This window comes from Schistocerca americana, chromosome 6 (genome assembly GCF_021461395.2).
Source record: "Schistocerca americana isolate TAMUIC-IGC-003095 chromosome 6, iqSchAmer2.1, whole genome shotgun sequence".
NCBI lineage: Eukaryota > Metazoa > Arthropoda > Insecta > Orthoptera > Acrididae > Schistocerca > Schistocerca americana.
This window is the reverse complement of record NC_060124.1, coordinates 233,709,055-233,735,819: the sequence shown is the minus strand read 5'-3', so window position 1 is coordinate 233,735,819 and position 26,765 is coordinate 233,709,055. Positions and strand designations below refer to the sequence as shown.

The following is a 26,765-nucleotide window of genomic DNA, read 5'->3' as shown; positions in this document are numbered from 1 at the left end:
CATGTCTGAAATCAGCAACTCTGATAATAAAATTAAAACAATTTGGAATATTATTAAAAGGGAAACAGGTCAACCAAGAGCACAGGAAGACAGTATTACCATCAAATTGAATGAAAACTTTACAAACAAAAAGTCAGAAGTTGAAAATATTTTTAATAATCATTTTCTAAATGTTGTGGAGTAGTAGGATCCAGGTGTTCATTAGAAGATGCTAGGCTGTTAATGGGAGAGGCCATACCTATGCAATATGATACAATTGAAATCTCACCCACTTCTCCCTCTGAAATTAGGAAAATAATAAACTTGCTTAAAAGCAAAAATATGTGGAATTGATGGCATTTCCAGCAAAATACTAAAAGCTTGTTCTCAACAGGTAAGTAAGATTCTCAGCCACCTGTGTAATAGCTCTCTGGAACAGGGCATTTTCCCTGATAGACTGAAATATGCTATTGTTATACCTTTGCATAAAAAGGGGGATAGATCTGATGTCAACAATTACCGTCCAATCTCCCTTCTAACAGCTTTATCCAAAATTTTTGAGAAAGTAATGTATTCAAGAGTAGCTTCACATATCTGTAAAAATGAAGTACTAACAAAATGTCAGTTTGGTTTCCAGAAAGGTTTTTCAACAGAAAATGGTATATATGCTTTCACCAATCAAATTTTGAATGATCTGAATAACCGAACACCACCCATTGGGATTTTTTGTCATCTCTAAAAGGCTTTTGATTGTGTAAATCACGAAATTCTGCTAGACAAGCTCAAGTATTGTGGCGTGAGTGGGACAGTGCACAAATGGTTTAATTCATACCTAACTGGAAGAGTGCAGAAAGTTGAAATAAGCAGTTCTCATAATATGCAAAGATCAGCACATTCCTCAAACTGGGGAACTATCAAGAATGGGGTTCCACAAGGGTCAGTCTTGGGTCCTTTGTTGTTCTTAATATATATTAATGACTTGCCATTCTATATTCATGAAGAGGCAAAGTTAGTTCTCTTTGCTGATGATACAAGTATGGTAATCACACCTGACAAACAAGAATTAACTGATGAAATTGTCAATACTGTCTTTCATAAAATTACTAAGTGGTTCCTTGTAAACAGACTCTTACTGAATTTTGATAAGACACAGTACATACAGTTCCGTACAGTGAATGGTATTACGCCATTAATTAATATAGACCTTAATCAGAAGCATATAGCTAAGGTAGAATATTCCTAATTTTTGGGTGTGTCCATTGATGAGAGATTAAATTGGAAGAAACACATTGATGATCTGCTGAAACGTTTGAGTTCAGCTACTTATGCAATAAGGGTCATTGCAAATTTTGGTGATAAACATCTTAGTAAATTAGCTTACTATGCCTATTTTCACTCATTGCTTACATATGGCATCGTATTTTGTGGTAATTCATCACTGAGGAATAAAGTATTTATTGCACAAAAGTGTGTAATCAGAATAATAGCTGGAGTCCACCCAAGATCATCCTGCAGACATTTATTTAAGGATCTAGGGATATTCACAGTAGCTTCTCAGTATATATACTCTCTTATGAAATTTGTTATTAACAACCAAACCCAATTCAAAAGTAATATCAGTGTGCATAACTACAATACTAGGAGAAAGGATGATCTTCACTATTCAAGATTAAGTCTAACTTTGGCACAGAAAGGGGTGAATTATACTGGCACTGAAGTCTTTGGTCACTTACCAAATAGTATCAAAAGTCTGACAGATAACCAACAAGTATTTAAAAAGAAATTAAAAGAATTTCTGAATGACAACTCCTTCTACTCCATAGAGGAATTTTTAGATATAAATTAAGAAAAAAAAAGAAAAAAAGAAAAAAAATATTAAAAAAATAAAAATAAAAAAATAAAAAACACAAAAAAATAAAAAGTTGTTATATTAACTTAAGTATGTTGTTAAATTAACTTAATTATGTCATGTATTGGAAAATTTGACTCGTTCCACATCATTACGAAATATCGTATTCATGATCCATGGAACTAGTATTAATCTAATCTAATCTAAAAGGCATATCTCCTGGAAAGAGAGAGCCACAGGATTGGACAATGGTGCCAACTTGTGGAGAAGAAAGAACTGTCTGGGGAGGCTCAAGACAAAAACAACGACCGCTGCAAGGAGTCATCTGTGACTTGAAAAGCTGTGAAATGTTGTTTCAGTCAATGTAAGTATGTTTCCCAGTCTTCTTTAGTGTCATTAAATGGTGGGAATGGTGGCGGATGTGGGAAAGCATCGGACACCTGAGGACTCGGAAGCTGTTGTGGTAATGCGTCCTGGGCATCGTCTTCGTCCGTTAGCAACCACAGCGACTGTTGTAAGATGTCTATCTGGAGCTGTTGCTGCTGCATGAGCTGCTGCTGATGCTCTAGAAGACAGACCAACTTTGCCTCCATGCTAACAGCAACCACTGTTTACCTTGTCGCCAAAATGTTGTAACCACGACCGTCCTGGTCGCGGGGTTGCTGAGAATAAAAGCGCGGCAGGACCAGATGGAAGCGGCCCGCGAAGAAACAAAACGAATGGGGAAGGATGGACACGAACAATGACGGACGACCGAAGAAGACCTAACGAACAACAACACACAAATATTAATGGGGTCACAAGCAAAACCTCGTGAATTCACAACGTCCGCTCGTACACGGAAACCAAGTAAACACACTGTGCGTAGGCGAGATGTTGATAGAGTAACACGAATATCAGACTGCCTGCTGAGCGAGAAGCAGGTGCTTAAATACCTGATAGAGTACGTTGCTATGGACCGCTGGGACCATGTGCTCCACTGTGGTGTCCTCACATTATGCGCGGGCCAGGAGTGTGTGCGCAGCCGTGGCTTATGGCGGAACGGCTGGAGAGACCTCTAGTGGTAATCGAGGTCCATGCCGTCTGGCGCCAATTCGAAACCTGCGGCGCTTGGTACCAGACTGACAATGCAAATCATCAGTTTGATGACTGTTAGGAGTTGCTGGAACAAGTGTTCCATTGAAGGAAATGCAGCAGATGAAAAACGTGTTGACTCAGGTTTCAACAACAATGACATCCAGTTGGTATGTGATGTTCTACTGTGCAGTATTGATCTTTAAGACTTGAACTGTTGGACATTCGTGGACTATGGTGATCTGATTTCAGAGATAATAGGTTACAAGAATATTGTTGATACTGTATGAAATGGGAGTTGTAATGCAGGCCAACATATACACATGAAACTGTGGACATTATAAACAAAGTGATTATGTCGATGGAGAGACTGAGTGAACCATATTTAGCAGTTGTACCTGATGAACATAAAGCAATACACAAACGAAAATGCATGAGATAACACACAAAAAGAAGTAATAAGCTTCTTCAGATCAATGGAAAAATGAATGTACAGCAGCTTGCAGACACTGTTGTAAATAGTTGTGTGTTTTGTAGTGTATTTTTACACTAATATTAAAGAGGAAAACACTTCCTACTATTGTGCAAAATTATATTTATTTGATTACGAACCAGCTTTTGGCTTTTCAGGCAATCTTCAGGTGTTGCAAACATATATAAACATGAAATGTGATACAGATCTTACTTGTACAAAAGATACAGAAATGACAGTGTTTACATAGAAAAACATAACAATAATTACCTTAACTAAAAAAGAGGTAAACAAAGTTTTTACATGGAGATACATTTAACAAATGATGAAAAAAAAGATGAATTTATGGTTGGCATCTAGTATATCTAATAACCCGCCAGGGTAGCTGAGAGCACTAATGCGCTGCTTCCTGGGCTCGGGTAGGCGCGCCGGCTCCGGATCGAATCTGCCCGGCAGATTAACGATGAAAGCCGGTATGCCAGCCAGCCAGCCTGGATGTGGTTTTTAGGCAGTTTTCCACATCCCGCTACGTGAATACCGGGCTTGTCCCCACGTTCCACCTCAGTTACATGACTCGCAGACATTTGGCAGTGTTCGCACTATTACATGGCTGACACTAGACGCAAACATCTGGGGTACACTAAATCTGTCCTGGCAGGGAGGGGGGGGGGGGGGGTGCTTGGTGTGGCGACAAGAAGGGCATCTGGCCACCCTCTGCAACTAACACTGCCAAATCAATAGTAACAAGGCTGACCCTGCATTGAAGCAGGACAAAGGCCCAAGAAAGAAAGAAAGAAATCTAGTCTATCTAATGAAGAGTTAATTTAATGTAGGGGAAAATGGAAACTGAGTCTGATCATTTAATATTAGGTTGTTGATTTCCAGTTGGGTCATCTTTCTGCTTTTCTTGAAAGAATGTAAAACTTCACATTCTACATCATATGAATGGTTTTCTGCTAAAAGATGATTAGCAAAGGTCAAATCTTTCTTCCTTAATTGCCAGCTTCTCTCCCATCTTCACATAGCATAGTTGCCGCAGCTCTGCCTGCCTGACTAATGTAACCTTCTTGCAAGTGATTTTATATACACCACTGTGTGCCAAGAATTGCAATTTGTCTTCACTATCGAATAAAAATTTTGATATGTTATTGATATTATAATATGCAGGTCTGTAGTTATGAAACAAACTTTTTCTGAGATCGTCTGAAATGTTGCCAATATATAGAATTTTGCACCAGACTTTGTAACTACTGAATGATTGCTGTTTGCCAGTGTACAGAACGGTATAATTTTATTTTTTAGTAAAATATTGTTAATCGGGACAAATCTATAGCTATTGCTGAAAGTGATTTGTTTAAGGAATTTTTGATGGTTTGTAGTTCTTTTTTGATTTGGATAATGGAACAGATATGAGGGGATGCACTATTGAATGAAAAGCAGTGTGGATGCTGTGAGCATGCAAGAATTACCATATCATTAGCTATGTTTTTTCTATAATGCTAAACATTTGTTTTCTTGTGCTAGTACTATAGGAAAGCCTCCCAGCTCCATTGCAAAACCAAATCTTTGTTTGTGTGAGTTTAAATGCTGTAGTAATGTATCCTAATGTGTAGTGTTAAGAGTCCACGGACACTGGACTTCATCGACATATCTGAACCAATACTTAATCGTGCAGTTAAATGGCTGTTTCTGAAAGAAAACTTGTACGAAACTGCACATAAAAATTTCTGGTAGTTTAGGACTAGTGACATTGAATGATGCTAGTTTGTAACTTGGTGGGATTTTCATATCTTTAATTTTGTCAACAAGAGCCATAGAATGTTTGTTACCAAACATAGTTTGAAATTGGTTTTCTTTTTAATGATATGATAAAGCTCTTTCATAAGTAAGTAATATGGAGCAGAGAAGGATGACACTATCTTTATGTAATTTGGGTAGACCATACAGTCCAGGATCCATAGGATTCATATTAACTAGCATACAGTATTTCTGTATAAACACTGTCGTTTTTCATGATGAATAAAGCCACTCCAGTTGTCCTTGACTAATCCTTTATTTAGGTAAAATAAAAATAACGTTATTTAGGTAAATAAAGGATTAGTGAAGTATGACTGAAGCAGATTTATTCATCATGAAAAATTTTAGCAACAGTTGTGGATGTCCCACAGGGAGTACATTATGACTGTCATTTTCGTATCTTTTGTGCAAAAAATATCTGTGTCATTCGCACTTCATGTTTACCTGGGTTTGCGACATTTAGTTGTCACCTGAAGGTAGCCTGAGAAGCCAAGAACTGGTTTGTGACCAAATAAAAAAAACTTTGCAGAACATTAGGAGGGTCTTTCCTTTTTTATTTTTATCATGTTCTATCAAGCTCAAGTGGAAAATTCGGTTAATATTGTACACATTGTAGTGCAGCGCATTATTTTATTTGGATCTACTGTAGTCTTATTGTTGGGTCGCCATTTCAGTGAAGTTTATCGATTGCTGTGTGTACTTATATAGCACAGTATGACTTTTATGAAGAAGTACTGAAAAGTACTGCCTCTGAATTTATGTGGAGCCTACTAACACTTTTTAAATAAACAAATTTTATTAACATTCTACATCTTTGTTCTTCATGGCCACTTATTTATATCTCAATATAGCCACCCAAGCAACAAATAAATTTCACCCTACGAGAGGCCATCACTGTGGCATATTTGACTTTGTTAGTGGAGCCACAACTTCACCTCTGCTTGCACTGGTACATCACTATCAAAGTGAAGTCCATGTAGGCATTCTTTAAGTTTTGGAAACCATGACCGAAGTAGTTACATTACATACTGCCGTGTTAAATACTACAATTTGGAGACCTCTAGCGATGTGGGCCTGCAGCTGCAAATATGTAGATGAAGAATGAAGATGTAGCATTTGAATAACGTTTGTTTTCTTTAAAAATCTTTAAGAATTTTCACATAAAGAGCTTGGAGACATCATGCTTCACCATGCCCTTGTATTAGATGCATTCCAAGCTTTCTGTGTTGTCATTACACAGCTCACTTGATATACCATATTTATGCTATAATGCAAGACTAAAGCATGTCTCCTGACACCAGCATTATATTGAGTTTCTACTTTACATGACTGCATTTCACAGGTGCAGCGACCACTGCCATTGAGCAAGAGGCCATCAGTTAAATTCCTTGGATAATAACATCAAACAATGGAAAATCCAGGATGGAATGTAACAATACAAGAGAAGGAAAGTTGCTACTCACCATACAGCGGAGGTGCTGAGTCGCGTAGGCACAATGATAAGATTCACACAATCATAGCTTTCAGCTATTAAGGCCTTTGTCAGCAGTAGACACACATACACAAACGCGCGCGCACCCACCCACCCACACACACACACACACACACACACACACACACACACACACACACTCTCTCTCTCTCTCTCTCTCTCTCTCTCTCTCTCTCTCTCTCTCTCTCTCTCACGCAAGCACAACTTGCACACACATCTACAGTCTCAGAGAGCAGAAAATACATTGCGAGCGGCAGCACCAGTGCATGATGGGAGTGGCGAGTGGATGACGGTAAGGAGGAGGCTGGGGCGGGGAGGGGGAGGGATAGTATGGTGGGAGTGGCGGACAGTGAAGTGTTACAGTTTAGACGGAGGGCAGGAGAGAAGGTGCGGAGGGGGGAGGGGGTAATTAGTGGAAAGGAGAGAAATAAAAATAAATTAAGACTGAGTGTGGTGGTGAAATGACAGCTGTGCAGTGCTGGAATTGGAACAGGGAGGGGGCTGGATGGGTGAGGACAGTGACTAACGAAGGTTGAGGCCAGGAGTGTTATGGGAACATATGATGTATTGCAGGGAAAGTTCCCACCTGCGCAGTTCAAAAAAGCTGGTGTTGGTGGGAAGGATCCATATGGCACAGGCTGTGAAGCAGTCATTGAGATGAGGCTTATCATGTTTGTCATCGTGTTCAGCTACAGGGTGGTCAACTTGTTTTTTGGCTACAGTTTGTCGGTAACCATTCATGCAGACAGACAGCTTGTTGGTTGTCATGCCTACATAGAATGCAGCACAGTGGTTGCAGCTGAACTTTAAATCACATGACTGGTTTCACAGGTGGCCCTGCCTTTGATGGGATGGGTGATGTTAGTGACCGGACTGGAGTAGGTGGTGGTAGGAGGATGTATGGGACAGGTCTTGCATCTAGGTTTATTACAGGGGTATGAGCCATGAGGTAAGGGATTGGGAGCAGGGGTTGTGTAAGGACGGACGAGTATATTGTGTAGGTTCGGTGGACGGCGGAATACCATGGTAGGAGGAGTGGGAAGAATAGTGGGTACGACATTTCTCATTTCAGGGCACGACGAGAGGTAATCGAAACCATGGCGGAGAATGTAATTCAGTTGCTTCAGTCCCGGATGGTACTGAGTTACGAGGGGAATGCTCCTCTGTGGCTGGACTGTGGGACTTTGGGAGGTGGTAGGAGACTGGAAAGATAAGGCATGGGAAATTTGTTTTTATACAAGGATGGGAGGATAATTACAGTCAGTGAAGGCTTCAGTGAGACCCTCAGTATATTTAGAGAGGAACTGCTTAGTACTGCAGATGCAACGATCATGGGTGGCTAGGCTGTACGGAAGGGACTTCTTGGTATGAAACGGGTGGCAGCTGACGAAGTGGAGGTATTGCTGGTGGTTATTAGGTTTGATATGGATGGAGGTACTGATGTAGCCATCTCTGAGGTGGAGGTCAACATCTAGGAAGGTGGCTTGTTGGGTTGAGTAGGACCAGGTGAAGCAAATGGGGGAGATGATGTTGAGGTTCTGGAGGAATGTGGATAAGGTGTCCTCATCTTCAATTGAGATAGCAAAGATGTCATCATTGAATCTGAACCAGGTGAGGGGCTTAGGATTCTGAGTTTTTAGGAAGGATTCCTCTAGATGGCCCATGAATAGGTTAGCATAGGCTGGTGCCATGCGGTTCCCATAGCCGTACCGCGGATTTGTTTGTAGGTAATGCCTTCAAAGGAGAAGTAATTTTGGGCGGGGATGGTCATGGAGACTAGGAAGGAGGTTGTTGGTTTGGAATCCATAGGGCATTTGGAAAGGTAGTGTTGGTTAGCAGTAAGGCCATGGGCATTAGGAATGTTAGTGTACAGGGAGGTGGCATCAATAATGATGAGCAGGGCACCGTGTGGTAAAGGAAAAGGAACTGTGGAGAGTCGGTCGAGGAAATGGTTGGTATCTTTTATATAGGAGGATAGGTTCTGGGTAATAGGTTGAAGGTGTTGGTCTACGAGAGCAGAGGTTCTCTCAGTGGGGGCACAGTAACCGGCTACAATGGGGCATCCTGGGTGGTTGGGTTGATGGACTTTAGGAAGCATGTAGAAGGTGGGAGTGCGGGGAGTGGTACGGGTAAGTAGAGAGATGGACTCTGGGGAGAGGTTCTGGGATGGGCCTAATGATTTGAGTAGTGACTGGAGATCCTGTTGGATTGCTGGAATGGGATCACTGTGGCTTGGTTTGTAGGTGGAACTATCTGACAGCTGACAGAGTCCTTCTGCCACGTAATCCTTGCGGTTCAAAACTATGGTGGTGGAGCTTTTGTCTGAAGGTAGGATTATAAGATCAGGATCAGTTTTTAGATGGTGGACTGTGGTTCTTTCTGCAGAAGTCAGGTTAGTATGCATGTTGAGGGATTTGGGGAATGATTGTGAGGCAAGGTTCAAAGATCAGAAATTCTGGAAAGTTAACAGGGGGTGGTTTGGAGGCCATGGGGGTGGATCACGGTTGGATGGAGGAGTGAACCGAGTTAGGCAAGGTTCAATATTGGTCTTTGGTTGAGTCTGATTGGTCGGGTTGGTGGCGAAAAAGTGTTTCCACTGTAGGGACCGGGAGAAGGAGAGAAGGTCTTTAACTAGTCCTGCATGGTTGAATTTGGGAGTGGGACAAAAGGTGAGGCCTTTGGAAAGGACTGATATTTCTGTGGGACTAAGGCTTCTGGAAGAAAGGTTCACGACTGTGTTGCGGGTCTGTTTAGGTTTTGAGTTCTGTGTGGTGGTGGGAGGGAGTTCTGGAGGGTGGGATAAGTGTAGTAGGTCTGCGAAACAGGGTTTGTCAGTTATGAGGGGGTGTGGGGGAGGAGCTTTTAGAGGTGGTGTTGTGCATATTGCTCAAGTTCCTGCAGGGCGAGAGTTTCAATGTGTGTTATGGGTTCCAGGAATTTGGGATTACATAACAGGAGAATTTTGCGGATGGAGAGAAGGTACTGCAAGGAGGATTGGGCTTGGTTGATATGGTTTTGCAGGACTATGTTGGTGAGGGCCACTGAACAGGTGGAGGTCATTGTGGAAGGAGGGGTGGCAACTAGAGATGGGTAATTTGATGGTAAGGCCATTAGGGGGGATTTCATGAGCCAAGTAGCAACGCAGGGACAGTACGTGGGTCTGGGATCTGGCTAGGTAAAAGGAAACTTTTCTGTATTGACCCAGATTGAAGGAGCAAGGATCCATGGTGGTGCAAAAATGCAAAAAAACACGTAAGAAAGTACAATTACGTCCGAAAAATTATGCAGAAATACACCCAAATATGTGTGAAAAGTATGAAATGGATGCACAGGGTGGGAAAAAAGAGATGAAATCTGAGGAAGACAACGATATTGGAAGGTGAAAACTCACTAAAATTGGCGAGAAGTCACGAAAGTCAAAGTAGAGAGTAACTAATCATTAATAAATGTATGTATATTACTGTGGGTAGCAGGTTTGAGGATGGATAAGCATAGAAAGAGGGGCGGCAGATGTGACTGGATGAGGTGGATTTAGTGGGTGCGAACAGGGATAGAACGGAGAAAGTGTAGTAGGTGGGATGCTAACATGGTACACCAAATGTGAGACACTTTAACAAGGCATATTTATTAGAACAATCTTCCACTAGGAATTGTTCTAAAGATATGAGATGGCATTCACAGATGAGTGGATAACTACGTCATGGGGACTGCGTAACTACGTTGTGTAAAATACACCATAACAGATAAGTGTAGCATTTCCTGAATGATGAAATTCAGTAACACGCTTGTAATGTCAAATTCACTGCATAGTAGAACCAAAAAAGTACTGTGTAAAACATCTCACCGTAGCCCATATTGCAAGATAATTACACGGTTCAAACATGAAGTAAGGTTAATGAGTAGACTGCAGAGCAAATTACATAATGGATATTGCAATTTATCATTCCTTCTTTTAAAGGGGGGCAGCAATAGTTTGGTTTGGTGATTGTACAATGTTTACCACCAGTTCTGCATATGAGCTTTGTGACTTCCTTAGAGTGTTAAATGAAAGGTGTTTGCATTAAAGTGTTGAAACTATTACTGCAGAATTTGGGTGGGATATTTATTATATGTCATCTTGTTTCTCAGTATGCTGTTTCATTGATTTCCTCCATATCGGACATTTAATGAAATCCTCTCCAGTATGTCACAACAATATCTAACTGGTTTGTATAGTTTGTCTATATCGTAGGTTGTATCTTTGCTTCTTGACTTTTCCATGTCACAGTAATATGAAGAAGTGTAATATCTTCACAATGAAGATAAAGTTACCCAGATGTTTTCTAATCATTATGTAATTTTTCTCACTTGTAACTATATGCTTTTTCTTTTTGTGTCTTCGGGACTGATCTGAAGATGATTATCACTGATTAACAGTAGTTACGAAGCAAAACACAGCAATCAAACGATGGAAAATCCGGATTGGAGTGTAACAATATTATGAAGAGGAAAGTTGCTACTCGGCATATAGCAGAGTCACTGAGTCGCAGATAGGCATAACTAAAAGACTGTCACAAATAAAGCTTTCAGCCATTAAGGGCTACGTCAACATTGGGGGAGGGATAGTATGGTGGGGGTGGCGGACAGTGAAGTGGTGCCGGTTAGAAAGAGGGCGGGAGAGAGGTGGGGGGGGATAGCGGAAAAGAGAAGTAAAAAGACTGGGTGTGATAGTGGAATGACGGCTGTGTAGTGCTGGAATGGGAACAGGGAATGGGCTAGATGGGTGAGGACAGTGACTAACAAAGGTTGAGACAAGGAGGGTGTATTGCAGGGAAAGTTCCCACTTGTGCAGTTCAGAAAAGCTGGTGTTGGTGGTGGGAAGGATCCATATGGCACAGGCTGCGAAGCAGTCATTGAAATGAAGGATGTCATATTTGGCGGTGCATTCAGCAACAGGGTGGTCCACTTGTTTCTTGGCCACAGTTTGTCAGTGGCCATTCACATGGACAGACACCTTGTTGGTTGTCATGCCCATATAGAATCCAGCACAGTGGTTGCAACTCAGCTTGTAGATCACATGACTGGTTTCAGAGGTAACCGTGCCTTTGATGGGGTAGGTGATGTTTGTGACCAGAGTAGGTGGGGGGTGGGAGGATGCATGGGACAGGTCTTGCATCTAGGTCTATTACAGGGCTTTGAAACATGAGGTAAGGGGTTGGGAGCAGGTGTTGTGTAGGGATGGATGAATATACTGTGTAGGTTTGATGGACGGCGGAATACCACTGTGGGAGGGGCGGGAAGGATTGTGGGAAGAACATTTCTCATTTCAGGGCACGACGAGAGGTAGTTGAAACCCTGGGGGAGAATGTAATTCAGTTCGTTGCTCCAACAACTCCAAACAAAATAAATTTAAGTTCAATCATTGGCATAAGTACATCAATTGCAAAATGTCACTTGCAGTACCCTTCAACTCTTGTGCAGTCTGTCTTGTGGAACTTGTGGATCTTACAGTCATGTTCAGCTTGAATGTGCCCATCTCTCTGCCTTTGACTCATTGTGCTATAAAACATGCATACAATGTTGACACATTGTGGTTGCACTTGTGTGTCTTATGGTGAAGAACCTCTTATTACACAGTGCTCATTTAGTTAGATGCCTGGTCACCTTTACCTACAGAGTAATAAAGAGTGTGAAGTTGGAGAAGAGAGAGAAGAAGATTACAGTACAGAAGAATGATTAAAGTGAAACATGGGAATGAATTTTATTATATTCTACACTGCACGATCTATGCTCCTCCAATTGAATACACTTTTATTTCAGAAAACTGTAATTTTTTTCAGGAGTTGCATTCAACAATAGAAGACATATATGTAGCCAATATTGAAACAGATCGTGGTACAAGAGAAAAGGTCCGGTTCTATGATATATGTGGCTTAGATCAACCACTTCCAAACAGTCCAGCATCACGAGATCAACCGCAGTTGCCACGACAGTATTTTGGACTTGCAGATGGCTATGTTTTAGTCTATGATACTGACAGACCAGAGTCTCTTGATGCCCTGATTGCATTAAAAAAGGATATAGACAGGAACAGAGAAAAGAAAGAGGTAATACTGAGTTATGTTCTTATTTTATTAGTGTGCACATCCAGTGATTTTAAAACTGGAGTTAGTAACCCACCTATAATGAGCAGTTGTGACATTTTGGCACTGCAAAGGAAGAGACATATTCACTGAATTTGCTGCCTCATCCAGAAGAATGATTATCTGTGAAAAATAAAAGAAATGTCTTGATCTGTTACTATATTTAGCTGAATAAAAGAATGGAAAATTCAGGATGGAATTATAATAATATTATGAAAAAGATAGATTGCTACTCTTCTCATAGAGGATGTGCTAAGTTATTGGCAAGCACAATGAAAAGACTGCTTAACATTTAAGCATTCTGACAAAGAAGTTGTCCTTCAGAAATAGAAAACACACACACACACACACACACACACACACACACACACCACTGTGACTGTACATCTGTAAAAGATCAGTATTGCATCATTTGTAGTCAGCTGTCTTTTATGCAACATGTATCACAGATGAGAATGCACTGTTTGGCATTTACTGACTGCCTGGTTGTCAAATGGAATTCTTCCAACTTGTACTACTTGTAGTATAAAGGCACAACTATCTTCCTTTCCTACACATTTTCTTCACTTCATTTTTGAACTATCACTTGAGACTTCCTGAGTATAATAGGAGATCCAAGTTTGGTTAATATGTGATGATGATCGCAATGTTACATCGTGTTGTTTAGTTCTTGTAGTAGGAATGACATATCTTGATTTTGCCTCTCTTTTCCAGTCCAGTGAATAAATGAGGGACACACAAAAACACAGTTTCAGGCAAGACAAGATTGCTGCATGTGAGTCCTCATTGCTGTTGCTCCTATGTTGACAGTCCTTAATACCTGTAAAATTGTATTGGTTGTTCTTACAACTTTTCACCTAATGAGTTGATATTGTCTGACATTGCAACAAGTTGTGAATGGCCTGAATAAGATGCATCTTCAACCGGTAACAAACATAGCAGCTCCTCTCTGAATTGCTTCGATGTCTTTCTTCAGTCTGACCTGGTATGGATCCCAAACACTCGAGCAGTACTCAAGAACAGGTGGCACCACCATCCTGTGTGCAGTCTCCTTTACAGGTGAACCACTCTTTCCTAAAATTCTCCCAATAAACCAAAGTTGACCATAAGCCTATCTGACCATTGTTCTTACACTAATTCTAACTTTGTTCAGCTTTTGTTTGTCAGCTAGATTTTGACTTCTCTTGAAGCTGTGATGAATCTCTCTTTGTTTACATAGCAGTGTTCCAACATGGATGTTAAACCATGGTGGGTCTTTCTCATCTTGTACAACCTTGTTCAGAACATACTTGTCTAAGGCATGTTGAATGATGCATTTGAAGGTTTTTCATTCATGCTCCACATCTTCATCCTCATCACTGACCATTTGATGCTGCCTACTCAGATACTCAGCAATTTGATCCTGTCACTCTTTCTAAGCAAAAACAACTTCGTACCTTTCTTAACATTCCTTGCAAAACCTGTAGTCATAGTTGCTTTCACAGCCTTATCACCACCAATATCTTCCTCTGTGGTAACTGATTTGACAAGATCTGCTCTGTTTTTTGCTGGGAGGTCCAAGACGTTACCTTCATGATTGGTTCTCTGACTATCTGTTTGGAGTAATTTTTGAACAAGACATTTAGAGTACTGTCAAACGTATCCCTTTCACTGGCACCAGTTTTGATAGCATGACTCTCCCAGTCTATTTGTGACAAGTTGAAGTAACCCCTACACCCTCCCCTGCCATTACAACAGTATGATCAGGAAAATTATTCACAATATTCTGAAAGTTCTCTCTGAGGCACTCTACCACTATAGCCTTTGACCCATGTGGTCCATAAAAGCATCCAGTTACGATTTTTGACTGACCTTTGATGCTTAACTTCGCCTATATTAATTCACATTTGGAATCCATGATAACCTCGCTACATATTTTTGAGTTCTTTAATATTTTTGCTAACCTACCCTTATGATGCCAACGACCTTGCCTCAGGAAGTTAAGCACTGTTGGGCTGGGCTAGCACTTAGATGGGTGACCATCCAGTCTGCCAAGTGTTGTTGGTAAGCAGGGTGCACTCAGCCCATGTGAGGCAAACTGAGGAGCTACTTGATTGAGAAGTAGCGGCTCCAGTCTCGAAAATTGACATACGGCCAGGAGAGCGGTGTGCTGACCACATGCCCCTCTGTATCCGCATCCTGTGATATTTGTGGAGTGAGGATGACATGATGGTTGGTTGGTACCGTTGGGCCTTCATGGCCTGTTCGGGCGGAGTTTACTTTTAGTTTTACCCTCATGATAAATATTCCAATCTGAACTTATGATTTCATTGCTGTTCCTAATGCAATCCGGGCATTATAACCTTCGGTGATACTAATTCTTGGACCTTGGATGCTCCTGCAGTTTACTAATATCATATTAACCTTTTCTATCTGATCTATGAGAATGATGTTTCTCTGAGAACATTGTGGCCGTTGTAACTTCGATTTTGGCAGACAATTCATCTCTGATCCCAAGTGGGGGAGAGGTTCTCCAAACAAGAGGACCACGATCGATCATGGGTACAATTCTACAGATAGTCAGCTTAGTCTGCACCCTGAATGTGATGCTACTTGCCTTCACCATATCTTTTGCCCACTGAAAGGAGCTGAGGAACGCCTTAGAAACCAAGTGGCAGGCGTCATTCGTGTCGACATGTGCTACTATTTGCTACCCGTTGCACCTGGTTCACTCAATAGCTGCCTAGCTGTGGTGCTAATTAGGTTGTAATATAAGCAAAACTAGAGGAGAATAAAAAAACACTAAAATCTGCTCTGCAGAGTTCACACTGTAGCCTGAGACTGCTAGATAAGTGAGTGATCTGTGCCTGCAGTAAGACAATATAGGATTTGTGGGTTAACTGTGGTGCAGATACTTCATTCTCCTCAAGATAGCTTAAACAATGACACAGTTTTCAGAATTTTATTTATTTCATATTTTATTTTAAAACACACAAAGTGTAGATTGCTAGATATTGAGAGATATGTTAATTTTAAACTGTTTTTGCTTTATGTTCATTTCAGTACCTCTTCCTTTATGTATTTCTTACATGTCTCTAGTCTGATAACCGACAATGTGTTCCTCATACAGCATGTCATCTGTGACTTGAATGCCTTTTGTTAATGATGTTTAGTGCATTTGCTCCAGATGGTGTGTTGGTTTGTATGATATGTTTGATAGGTAAAATGTTACATAATGTGAATTTGGTGAAGTTAATGTTGATGGTAATTTTACATTATTTCACTGTTGTTCCTTTAAATTTATGGAAAAGGTTTGCAGCAAATGGCTGACAGAGCTTAGAGACAATCATTATACACCTAAACCCGTCTCCTGTTTTATACATGTCTACAGAAAAAGAATGTGGCAGTTGTTTGATCTTAGGTTTTCCCAGCATACAGAAATCTTCAAAATTTCTCAGGTATTCAGCCGGGTAGCATTGTCCAAAAGGCGCGATATTTTGGCAAGCCAATTTCTTTCCATCTTCAGGCGTTCTTGGTGTTTAATTGATCTCTGATGGATGCCGACTTTATATAATCTCCACCCCTCCCCGCAGCCCACTTCCGAGGGGTCTGCGGCTGGTGGTGGGGGAAGGGCGGCGCTGGGTGGTGGGGGAAGCACGGCACCCCGCAACAGATCATAGGCCGCAGTCCTTCCGCGGCTACGACCGCATGTGGAACTCTGCCATCGTGGTGACAATGCTTCTTCTTCTTCTTCTTCTTCTTCTTCTTCTTCAGGTGTCCTGACAGGAGCGGATTTATGTGTAGACTGTCGTTGTGTTTTAATCATACTCAAAGCTGGATCCCAGGCTTTGTTTAACTGTAAACCACTGTCTTTATTTATTAGTTCGTCATGCAGCCAGATCTCCACTGCCTCTTTGAGGATACAGTCCCAGAAGGTGTTCAATTGCTATAACACCTTTGTGCCATCGTAGCATGTCATGTCCATGTGAGATGCAGTGCTCTGCCACGGCAGACTTGGTCGGCTGTGCATTGCCTGTGTGGCGTTTTATGTTCACTAGATCTCTCCTGTACCATCCGGATGGTCTGGCCTATTTACATTTCCCCGCACTGGCAAGGGATGCTGTAAACTCTCGGTTTCCAGAGTCCTAAGTCGTCCTTGACTGATCGTAATAATGTTTTTGTTTTGGATGGAGGGCGAAACATGCACTTGACATTTATATTTTCTGAGTATTCTGCCGATCTTTGCCAATGTGTTCCCGACATATGGTATGATCGCTGTCTCAACTGGTTTGCCTTCGTCCTCAGAAGGCTGCGGTTTCGGCTTCTTTGGTCTTAAGGTGCGTTTTATCAGCCAGTTGTTGTAACCGTTTGTGCAGAACATGGCCTGCAAGTGCTGCAATTCAGCTGCTAGGCTGTCACAGTTCGAGGTTTCGCTTGCTACATGCATCAGTGTGCTCAGAACACACACACGCTGTGAAGAAGCGTGACAGCTGGGGGCATGCAGGTACAAATCTGAATGTGTCGACTGACGGCAGATGCTTTGTCCTTGTGTGCCATCTGGTCTTTGCTTGATGAGCACATCTAGAAATGGAATCTGGTTGTTTTGTTATACCTCCATCGTGAACTTGATTTTCTGGTGCAGTGAGTTCAGATGCTGCAGAAAGTCTTGGAGGTGTTGTCGTCCGTGCGGCCAGATTATGAATGTATTATCTACATATCAAAAAAAGCAAGAGAGCTACTGGTGAAAGCGGACAGCCCATCACTACTCCATCTGTTTTTCGTAGTAGTTCCCTTTGAACAGAAAGTATGTTGACGTAAGTACTAATCCAAAAACTTTGGTTACTTTTGGTCTGAATTTTTCTCCGATGAGGCTTAGGGAGCCTCTTAGAGGTACTAGAACCTGTGAAGAATGTCTTCTGAATTACCTAAGTGGTGCCCACATTTTCCTACTAAAGGTCTCATTTGCACTGCCAGATGATTTACCAAGTTGTATGTTGACACCACAGTGTTGCTCACAACTGAGGGAAGTGACGTGTTATGCTTATGAATTTTAGGCAATCCATATAGCCTGGGAGGAGTATTCTTGATGGGAGTGAATATACATGTCAATTTTAAGCATCTTATTGCCTACTCATCAATCTCCAAACCCTCATTCCCCCCACCTCCCCCCTCCCTTCTCAGTTAATACTAGTTTGTTGTCAAATATGTATACACATGCTTCTATGAAGTTTGCACATTGCAGTTAATGTGCTTCTCTTTTCTTTCAGATGGTGCTAGTAGTTATTGGAAATAGAATTAAACAGTCAGAAGTTGGCAATCTAGAGAATACTGCCAGTAAGGCAGCTCACTGGGCTGCAAGGGAGAAAATAAAGCATTTTGAAGTGAATGCCATGGATAGGAGCACTCTGTTTGAACCTTTCGTGTACCTTACATCAAGACTTTGTGTCACAGGGTGGTCAATTTTGCCACTTGGCCTCAATTTGGTGGTGGTCTTTCATGCTGATGGATAGCTTGTTGGTAGTCACACCAATATAAAAACTGTGCAGTGTTCACAGCATTGCTGATATATGACAAGGTTGCTTTCACAGTTGGCAATGGGATATGATCCCTGTAGCAAGGAGTTGAGATTGGGAGTGGCTCAGGGATGGAATAGGATGTTCTGGAAGATGGGGGGGGGGGGGGGGCAAGGGAATATCACTTTAGGAGGGGTGCGATGGATCTTGGGTAGAATGCTCCTAATTTCAGGGCATGATGGTCAGTAATCAAAGTCCTGACAAAGGACGTAGGGATAAGCATGAGATTTACAGTATTGGCAAAGAGTGTAACTGGGTGTTATTGTTTTGTTTTTTTTATCTTGTGAAAAAAATTGTGTAATAAAACTAAAACATTCATCTGTTCTGCTTTTGTGCTTCTTGTTATTGGTTGGGTCTTCATTCCATATTCACTATATGATTGTTAATAGTTATTATAAATAGTGAGTATTGAGGCTGTTATTTTGTAATGAACAATAATCCTGCTGTTCTGTTCCAATTTACTTTACATAAAATCTATTCAGAACAATATGCTCTGACTCTCATCCCTGTGTCTGAGTGACCTACCCTTTCTTTTCAACCTACACCAAACTTGTCTCACTGAGAAAGGAAGGAATAGTTTTGAAATCGAAAATAGTTTCTTGTACTTTATTGTGTGTCTATTGGCAGTACTGAAAATTTTGCCTTCTGAAGGTAAGTACTGACCAGGAATCCTGTCTCATAATTTTATAGTTTGCTTAAGTGAGTTTTCTGCTGTCTATGACAAAATTTTGCAGCAAAATATCACTTAAATATTCTACACAAGCAAGTATTATGAGCTTTACAGTTATGTGTGTTGCAGTTTTCATGCAACAGGATTGTCTTGATGTTCTTGATAGTCCTAATTGATTTTTCCAAACTTGGAAGATGTGTTTTTGGTGCAATGTGTTTCTTTGTGAATAATTTCACTAGTTCCACTGAGAATCCACTAATTTCTGTCAGTTTATGTGAATACCAACTAGGATCTACTGTAGTCTGCAAGACACAAATATAATAATCAGAAACAACAAGATGTTGGAAAAAAAAAAAAAACCTGTCTCTGTCAATTCGTTTTTCATTTGCAGGCACAAGTACTTACATGATACTGGAAAGTCACCAAATGTTTTCCAACAGACGTTTTTATTGTGATCTCACTGTTTGGGTCACCTATTTCCCATGTTTATTTCATGTTTTTCCTTTTAGTGTGTACCTCTTTGGAGTTGGTGAAAGAAGATATCTGATAGTTGTGGTGGGACTCCTGTGGCTGCTTGGCATTTCAGCCTCAAACAGTCATGCAATGTGATTTTGTTTGGCAGTGCCTCAGTGTTGTCATTATTGTGTTGAAGATTTTAGTGTTTTGCCAACAGCCATTTGCACTTCACAGTTGAAAGCTGGCAACAGCTCCATCAGCTGCCAGGCACCTTCTTCCTATGACTCTACTATTAGTGTATTACCAGTAATTCCTTTCAGTATTTACTCGCAAGGATCATACTCCAACATAACTTACATTCCTTATCTCTCCTTATATTTGCTACTCATTCATAATGGATTCCTGCTCCTTCTACTTGTATCATTTCAGAAAAGCCTTTCTATCCCTAGCTAGCAAAGACCTATTTCCACATCATTTTTCTTTAATGCTGCCCCAGCTGTGGAATTCCTTAATGACAAACTATAAAAATTCCATTTTCTGGATCCCACCCTCTAAATCTTCAGACTCTGCCATTCTGTACTCCTTAGAAATGCAGTACTACAGAATCAAATTTCCATGGCACAGGCGTCCCTTTAAGATTCTCGTATTTTGCAACCCAATTTCCTACATCCCATATTCCAATTAGTTAGTTTTTTGCTTTCCAATAATTAGAACAACATTGCAAATATCATCTCAAAGTAGTTATCCAATTTATTGTGTTCCTACACTTGCCACAGAATACCACTGCTCAAGACAACCTATCCAACCCCTGGGGACCAAGTCCCCTCCCCTCCACAATAACCCCCCTGGTGCCCAGACCCTTGCTCACCTCTTCCATTTGTCACATTCCCTGAAACTCTCTCGCATCAACCCACAAAGCTCAGAACCCAAAAACCCACAACTCTGTTGTTAAATTATCAATTAGGAACTATAGTCATTCCTTGAATCCATTTCCTTCCCTATCCTAAATCCTGGCTCTCTTGGACTCCCATTGTAACTTACTCCTGTACTCCCATGGAAAGAATCTCTGCCCAAGTTGACCAACATCTCCAACTTATTGCCTGCTACTTAACTTCTTCCTGAATTGAGGATAGAAACCACTTCCTTCATTTCCTGTCCGCTGTCCTACCTCATTACCAAATGCATCCTTGCGTGTCACTGTAGACACAACCTCAATATGGTAACGTACTCCAATTCCACAACCTTGCCCCTATCGAACATTACATTGCCCAACATTTTGCCAACCCCAAATGGCCATTTCATTTCTCATTAATATGTCAAACTATGTCCTTACACATAATTCCATAACTCCTCCTCCTTTGAGGAGAAGAATCACCCACCTTACAGTCAAGCCACCTGTAGATTGTGCATGTGCAGTTACAGTAAATCCATTTTCCAGTGTGCTGACAATATTTACAGATAGGTGCTACCCTCCAAACGTAGTTCACAAAACATTTCCCATGCTATATATACACACCTGGTCCTAATTCTTTTACCACCTCCACAAATGATCTACTAAGGATCAGCCTCATTGTTACCCATATCATTCCAGAGTGGAACAACTTTGCCACTCTCCCAGTCTGTGAAACATTCTGATCCATCTGTAGGCTACAACTGCACCAACCCCTTGTCACATGGGTTGTACCCTGATAAAAGACCCAAATCCAAAACCTGTTCTATGTCCCTGATATAGCTTAGCTCAGTATATTCCAGTCCCTGTCCCATCAAGTGCAGGGCCACTTGTGAAAGCAGTCATGTCATATATCAACTCTGCTGTAATGTCAACACAGTCTGTTGTCTTGGCATTAAGTGCATCTTGGCATTAAGTGCCCACACAAATGAATGACAACCACAAAGACCAAAGTTGACCAACTAGTGGCAGAGCACAAAGTGTGTGACTATAGTTGTTTTCTAATGACCTGTGGCATTTGGATTCCCATCAACACCAACTTCTTTGTATTCTATAGATGAGATGTGTCCTTGTAACACATCCTTTGATTGTGCTAGCACCCTGACATCAACTTGGCTAACCCGTCTTCATGCACCTCCACTTGCACATCTACCTCCACCCCTGTCTACGTGCTTTCCATCCTCCAGCTTCACTCTAGCTCGGCTTATCTTTTGATTAATCTACACCCACACACAACTGTATCCATGTTTTTTCTCTCATGTTTCTGGACTGATTTTTCTTCTTTATACGGTTGACATTACTTGCATTATTATACGAGATGAAACCCTTCATAAAACAACACTAAATCTCCAAAAAATGTGAATATCAGATGTTGAAGTAAAAAGAGTTGATGTTGGATCCTATTGAACTTTACAGAAGTGATGGTTAACTCATGGCTCTTGAAGTTTTCCAAAAACTCAGCAAATGTTGTTAACAAAGGAGTATTGATATGGGGTGTTACAGGACAGGACAGAACATCAGGAATAAGAACATTAGGCATTTACGTGTTTGTGAAAACATGTGACTTGCTAGAGATGGTTTGATCTGAGCAGAGAAGTTGCATAGTGATAAGACTGACAAGATTCAACCTGTAGATACTCAGCTTAAAAATTAAAGGCAATGTGTTTTGTTTCTTGTTTGAGATAATTAATTTGAGGTAACTTATATGTTGCAATTAATATTTTCATCCTTTCCTTTTTCAAATTATTATTTCTTTCTAAAATGTAAGCAATGAGTGTTTTGGTTTGAATTGTATAATCTCCCCTCCTAAGTTAGCCCATACACACCCTGATGTGTTCATTACTTGTGACTCTTTATCACAAGGAGACTGTATTTGTTCTTGCCTTCTCATTTTTGTTGGAAATTGAATGTAATACCATTTCTGTACAAAAATAATATGTTCTGTTCAACTATTTCTGTTTTTGTCTGAAGTTTCTAGTGTGTAAAATATTGTGCTAGTGAAATGTCTAAAATATTGTGCTAGAGAATATTACATTTTTTTTGCAGAAAAAATTATTTATTTGTGTTAAGTGTAATATTAATGTATTTTTGTCAACACATTTAAAAAATGATAAATTGTGAAGACTTCTTGAGTTAAACTCAGCGTCTTAGTTTTAGAAAAACATTTAAAAACTATTGGCCACTATCTTGACAGCCAGAATTTGCAGTATTGTGTACAAGTCAACTGTACAATCTAACCCCAGTGTTCCAGTACAGGTAAAGCAGGCTGCATTCTTATGGCAAATGCTATAAAATGAGACAAGAGTAAGTTATTTTTGGTGATTTCTGTTTTAAACTGGGGAAATATAATGTGCAATTAATGTATGTAATACAGTATTTGTTGCAGTGTTATTTACCTGTGATAATATTCCATATTCCTTGTTATTTCTTGGCACATTCTGTGCTGTGCTTTTGGTTATAATTATGTCAAGTGAGGTTTTGTGAAAATAACAACACAGGGAAATATTTTTATAAATAAAATGATTGATCACAATTCAGAAATAGGCACCACATTTTCACACTGAAAGTATGGAACTTGAATGACACTTTCTTCTGGAACACTTTGACCTGTTAATGTTGGGAGAACTGCCACTGTTCTGTTACATATACCACACATGGGGTTGCTGTAAAAGCTGAATTTCACATTTCTTTAAGAGATAAGTTCTGTCTTTGAACGTATTGTTGTAGAAAAGCATATTGTCTTGTTTGTTTTAGTAACATATTGCCGTGTGTTTCTTTTCTTTTTTTCCCATCATATTGCCATATTTATATATGGATCTGTTCTTAACCAGCAAGAATTTAATTTACAGAAATTTACAAAATTTTAATTTACTGATTATAAACAAAATTTCATATTGAAAATGATATGGCTCAATACAAATCTTAGAACACTAAAAGGTTAGTTGTTTCCAAGTATTCTCTTGGCTACCACTTTTATAAATGTTCATAGTAGTATGAAATTCAGAGTAGTGTCCTTTGCTTGTATCTCAAATTTTAGAAATCAGGTGCAAAACAAAATAATCGAATCATTAAAAATTCATACATTGTTTAATTTTAATTAGAAAAATTTGATAAAACTCTTCAGTTTAAAACAAAAGATTGATCACATTATTCAGCTGTGTTGTCTGTCAGCCTGTGGTGGAATCCCATATACTTGGTGAAAATAAACTTGTATGTTTTACAGGCAAGACACTTTGTAAGTTAAAAAAGGAAACAAAAACACTTTAATGTAAAAAAGTCATTAAGTAAAAATGAATGTCTTTTAGACATGCCAGTTTTAGTTATGCATGGCCAGAGTGGTGTTCCTCCTCCTTGTGGACATTGTCATACCTGAACTGACATCCATACCCAGACCTTTCATACAAGACAGTGCCTTGTCTTTTGGTTTTGCACAAAGTAAACTCTTTAGCCCACACAGTGGACTTATAAACAACATTGATCTCAGATATAGAAATAAATTACAAGTTTCTTGAACACTGAATTGGTGTGGTCTTTGCACACATATACATGAATGAAATAAATATATGACACATTGGAACTGGAAACTGTTCAACATCACCATCGCAATACCCATTTCAGTTTTCGCAGCAGTATTCTTGTTCCAAAGATGTAGTCCCAAAACTTGCTGGAGATACCAAACCCTGAAAACGAGATGTTATTAAAAATGAGGGTGACATATTTTCAGAAAAGAAACAAACACTTCTAAGTATGTTTCCATAGATGTTTTTAGCACTAGTTTAGTAGTAGTCATGATTAATTTGATACTCCTTTCTCCAATTATGTTTTTATCCAAGTTAATGGTGTGTATAGGAAAATTAAAGCCAAAGATATGAAAACTCCTCATATAACCAGTGATGAGCACACCTAAATACATGTTGACAAAAAATTTGATTCATGTTTACTATAACATACATAATTCAGAATCGTGATAATATACACTTATATACAATGTGCAATCTGGAAAGTAATGTCATCAGTTTAGTCTGCCTTGAGCTCGGGAGCTTCAGTATTGGTGTTTCATGGAACCTCCTGATAGCGCAATTTCGTAACACTTGATGAAGTCAACAAAGTTTGTCCTAACCTCAAGAAAAGTCTTGTCAGCACCTTCCTAATGAATCAGAAAGTCTGAGAGGACTCTGCTTTTCCCATGTTCTCTAGTTTCAAAATGGTTGAAGTAGTTGAAGGGGTGCCAAGAAGAGAAGAATGACGGTCCTCACTGTGGACAGCCATCAGTGAAAAATTGACACAGATCTGTGTCAAGTTCAGGATCTTTTCAACACCAACCATCAAATGAGTATGTGGATGACAACCACAAGAATAACTGATGAATAATGAATGACTGTGAGTGAACTGTTTTAGTGTGTTTAATTTTTGTACAGTGTCATTACAGGCAGTGAAGTATGGGTGTTAGAGACTTTTTCAGTAACAAATGTGAAGTTTACAAAGAATGTGTAGCCTAAGGGCAGATAGTCAACACTGTCAATGTGCTCGAGAGATTGAGAAAAAGGATCATCTGAATGCAAAATGAGATCACTGATAACTGACAATAGTGCCATGACAGTGCTCCCATCCACCCTTCTCTGCTTGTGAGAGTGTCCCTGGCCAAGCCCAACTTGGCAACACTGCCCCAGTCCTCATACAATCCTACATGGCTTTAGCAGACTTTTTCCAAAAAGAGTAGCCTGAGAGGAGTCCGTCTTGGGACCATCAGGGTGATCCAGATCTCCAGGATTGAAATGAATTAACTTTTAGAAGTAAGGAATCTGTTATTATGTTTGAGAGGATTGGGAGGGGGGATGGGGGGGGGGGGGGGGGGGGGGAGAAAGACAGACATTAGTGGATAAAAAAAAATGTAGTTGAATATCACACTAGTGAATAATAATCGTGAAGTTTTTGGTTGTAATCAAATGATGTCTGGTATCCATACAGTGTGTTTCAGGAGGAAACAGACTTAATTTATGTAAGTGATAGCATAGACTATTGAGAGGAAAAAACCATATTAGTAATCATATTCTCTGCTATCAGTGTGTAGTCACTAGCTCTGATTAACAACACATCCATCTACATGAGATGGGAGATGCATTAAGTTCATGGTGGCGTATTTGGGCATGATTGTAGAGGAAAAAACAACAAATAACTGTCTATTTATTTAACATTACTTGTAATGTTCCTGGTCCTGATAGTTCCAAACAGTTTTGTGCTGAAAGCTGTTTACAGAAGATAATTCTTGTATGAAAAGCTTTTCTCTCAGAATAGTCTTGATGATCACTTCTTCCTGTATATTGACTTGAGTGAAAGAGAGTTTTGTGGTATGAGCACAGAATTCAGTGCTAAGCTTCAGTATTAAGACAAACAGAAGAAGGGAATGAAAACAGAGGGGAAGAGGAAACGAGTGGCTCAAACCTGCATATGCAGCAAAAAACATTAAATATACATTGCCATCATTTATGACTATCAGCTTCAGATTGATTCCCTGGAACCTGCAGACACTATTCTCAGTGTTTGTGCTACTAATGGAACATATCCGGATAAATGTATCAATATATTTCTTTCCACTGCAGCTTGCTTTCCATATCATAAAGCGTTTCACAGTCTGAGTACTGTGTGGCTTACAATCACAAAGTTCCAACCCAACATATATCCTCCCCCTTGTATTATTCACTTTCTGTCTTGGTATGATTGACTTCTTACCAGTTTAACCTCATTTTCACAGTAACTGTATTATTATTGTAGAAAGAGTTTGTATAATTAAGCTTTGTTGGTACAAGATAGAAGACATTCCTCAATTGAGAGTGAATTCTGCTTAGTTTTGAAGAAAAGTAATATCTAAACCAAGCAATTGCTTGTGGAAATCCACATTAAAACTTTTCCTGTTTGTGATCTGTCAGCTCTTGCATAAACTTTGCGCTAATACCTTTCATATTGAGATCACTGCATACAATCAACCAACAATAGTACTTGAATCAGATTGGTGTAGAGATCTTAGATTTCCCATTACTCATAGATGGCACTGATCTATCCTTCTCATTGAGCAATATCAAATAGCACTTTACAAGTATTGTAGGTACAAAGGTAAACCGTATATGCATGACCAAATTATTGAATGTTTCAAGTTTTTCTGTGTCAGTTTTAATTTGTGTTAAATTAATTTGTTTTTATTAGGCATTGAAACAGTCTCGGATAGTGTTATTTTCTGATTTCAACAGCTGCAGTACCATGAACTATTAACAGCTATGCATTGAACTTTATGCCCTCTGTTACATTCAAACAATAGCTAAGTTAGTGATGTTTATATGTGTATTCTTGCCTTCATA

The 26,765-nt window shown here is 39.9% G+C and overlaps 2 protein-coding genes across 5 annotated transcripts in view; one reads left to right on the top strand and one right to left on the bottom strand.

Moving 5' to 3' along the window:
• LOC124620067 (NF-kappa-B inhibitor-interacting Ras-like protein 2) overlaps positions 1-19,161 on the top strand; it is a 68,957-nt gene extending 49,796 nt beyond the window's left edge. Inside the window, exons 3-5 of the mRNA XM_047146734.1 lie at positions 12,483-12,749; positions 18,032-18,216; positions 19,137-19,161. Of these exons, the coding sequence (XP_047002690.1) occupies positions 12,483-12,749; positions 18,032-18,216; positions 19,137-19,161 (477 nt within the window). The remainder of the gene's footprint in view (positions 1-12,482; positions 12,750-18,031; positions 18,217-19,136) is intronic.
• A 4,069-nt stretch (positions 19,162-23,230) lies between these two features.
• LOC124619870 (fatty acid 2-hydroxylase) overlaps positions 23,231-26,765 on the bottom strand; it is a 504,251-nt gene continuing 500,716 nt past the window's right edge. For all 4 annotated transcript variants that reach the window (XM_047146489.1, XM_047146490.1, XM_047146491.1 and 1 more), the window contains one exon: positions 23,231-24,092. In XM_047146489.1, the coding sequence (XP_047002445.1) occupies positions 24,007-24,092 (86 nt within the window). In that variant the 3' untranslated portion in view covers positions 23,231-24,006. The remainder of the gene's footprint in view (positions 24,093-26,765) is intronic.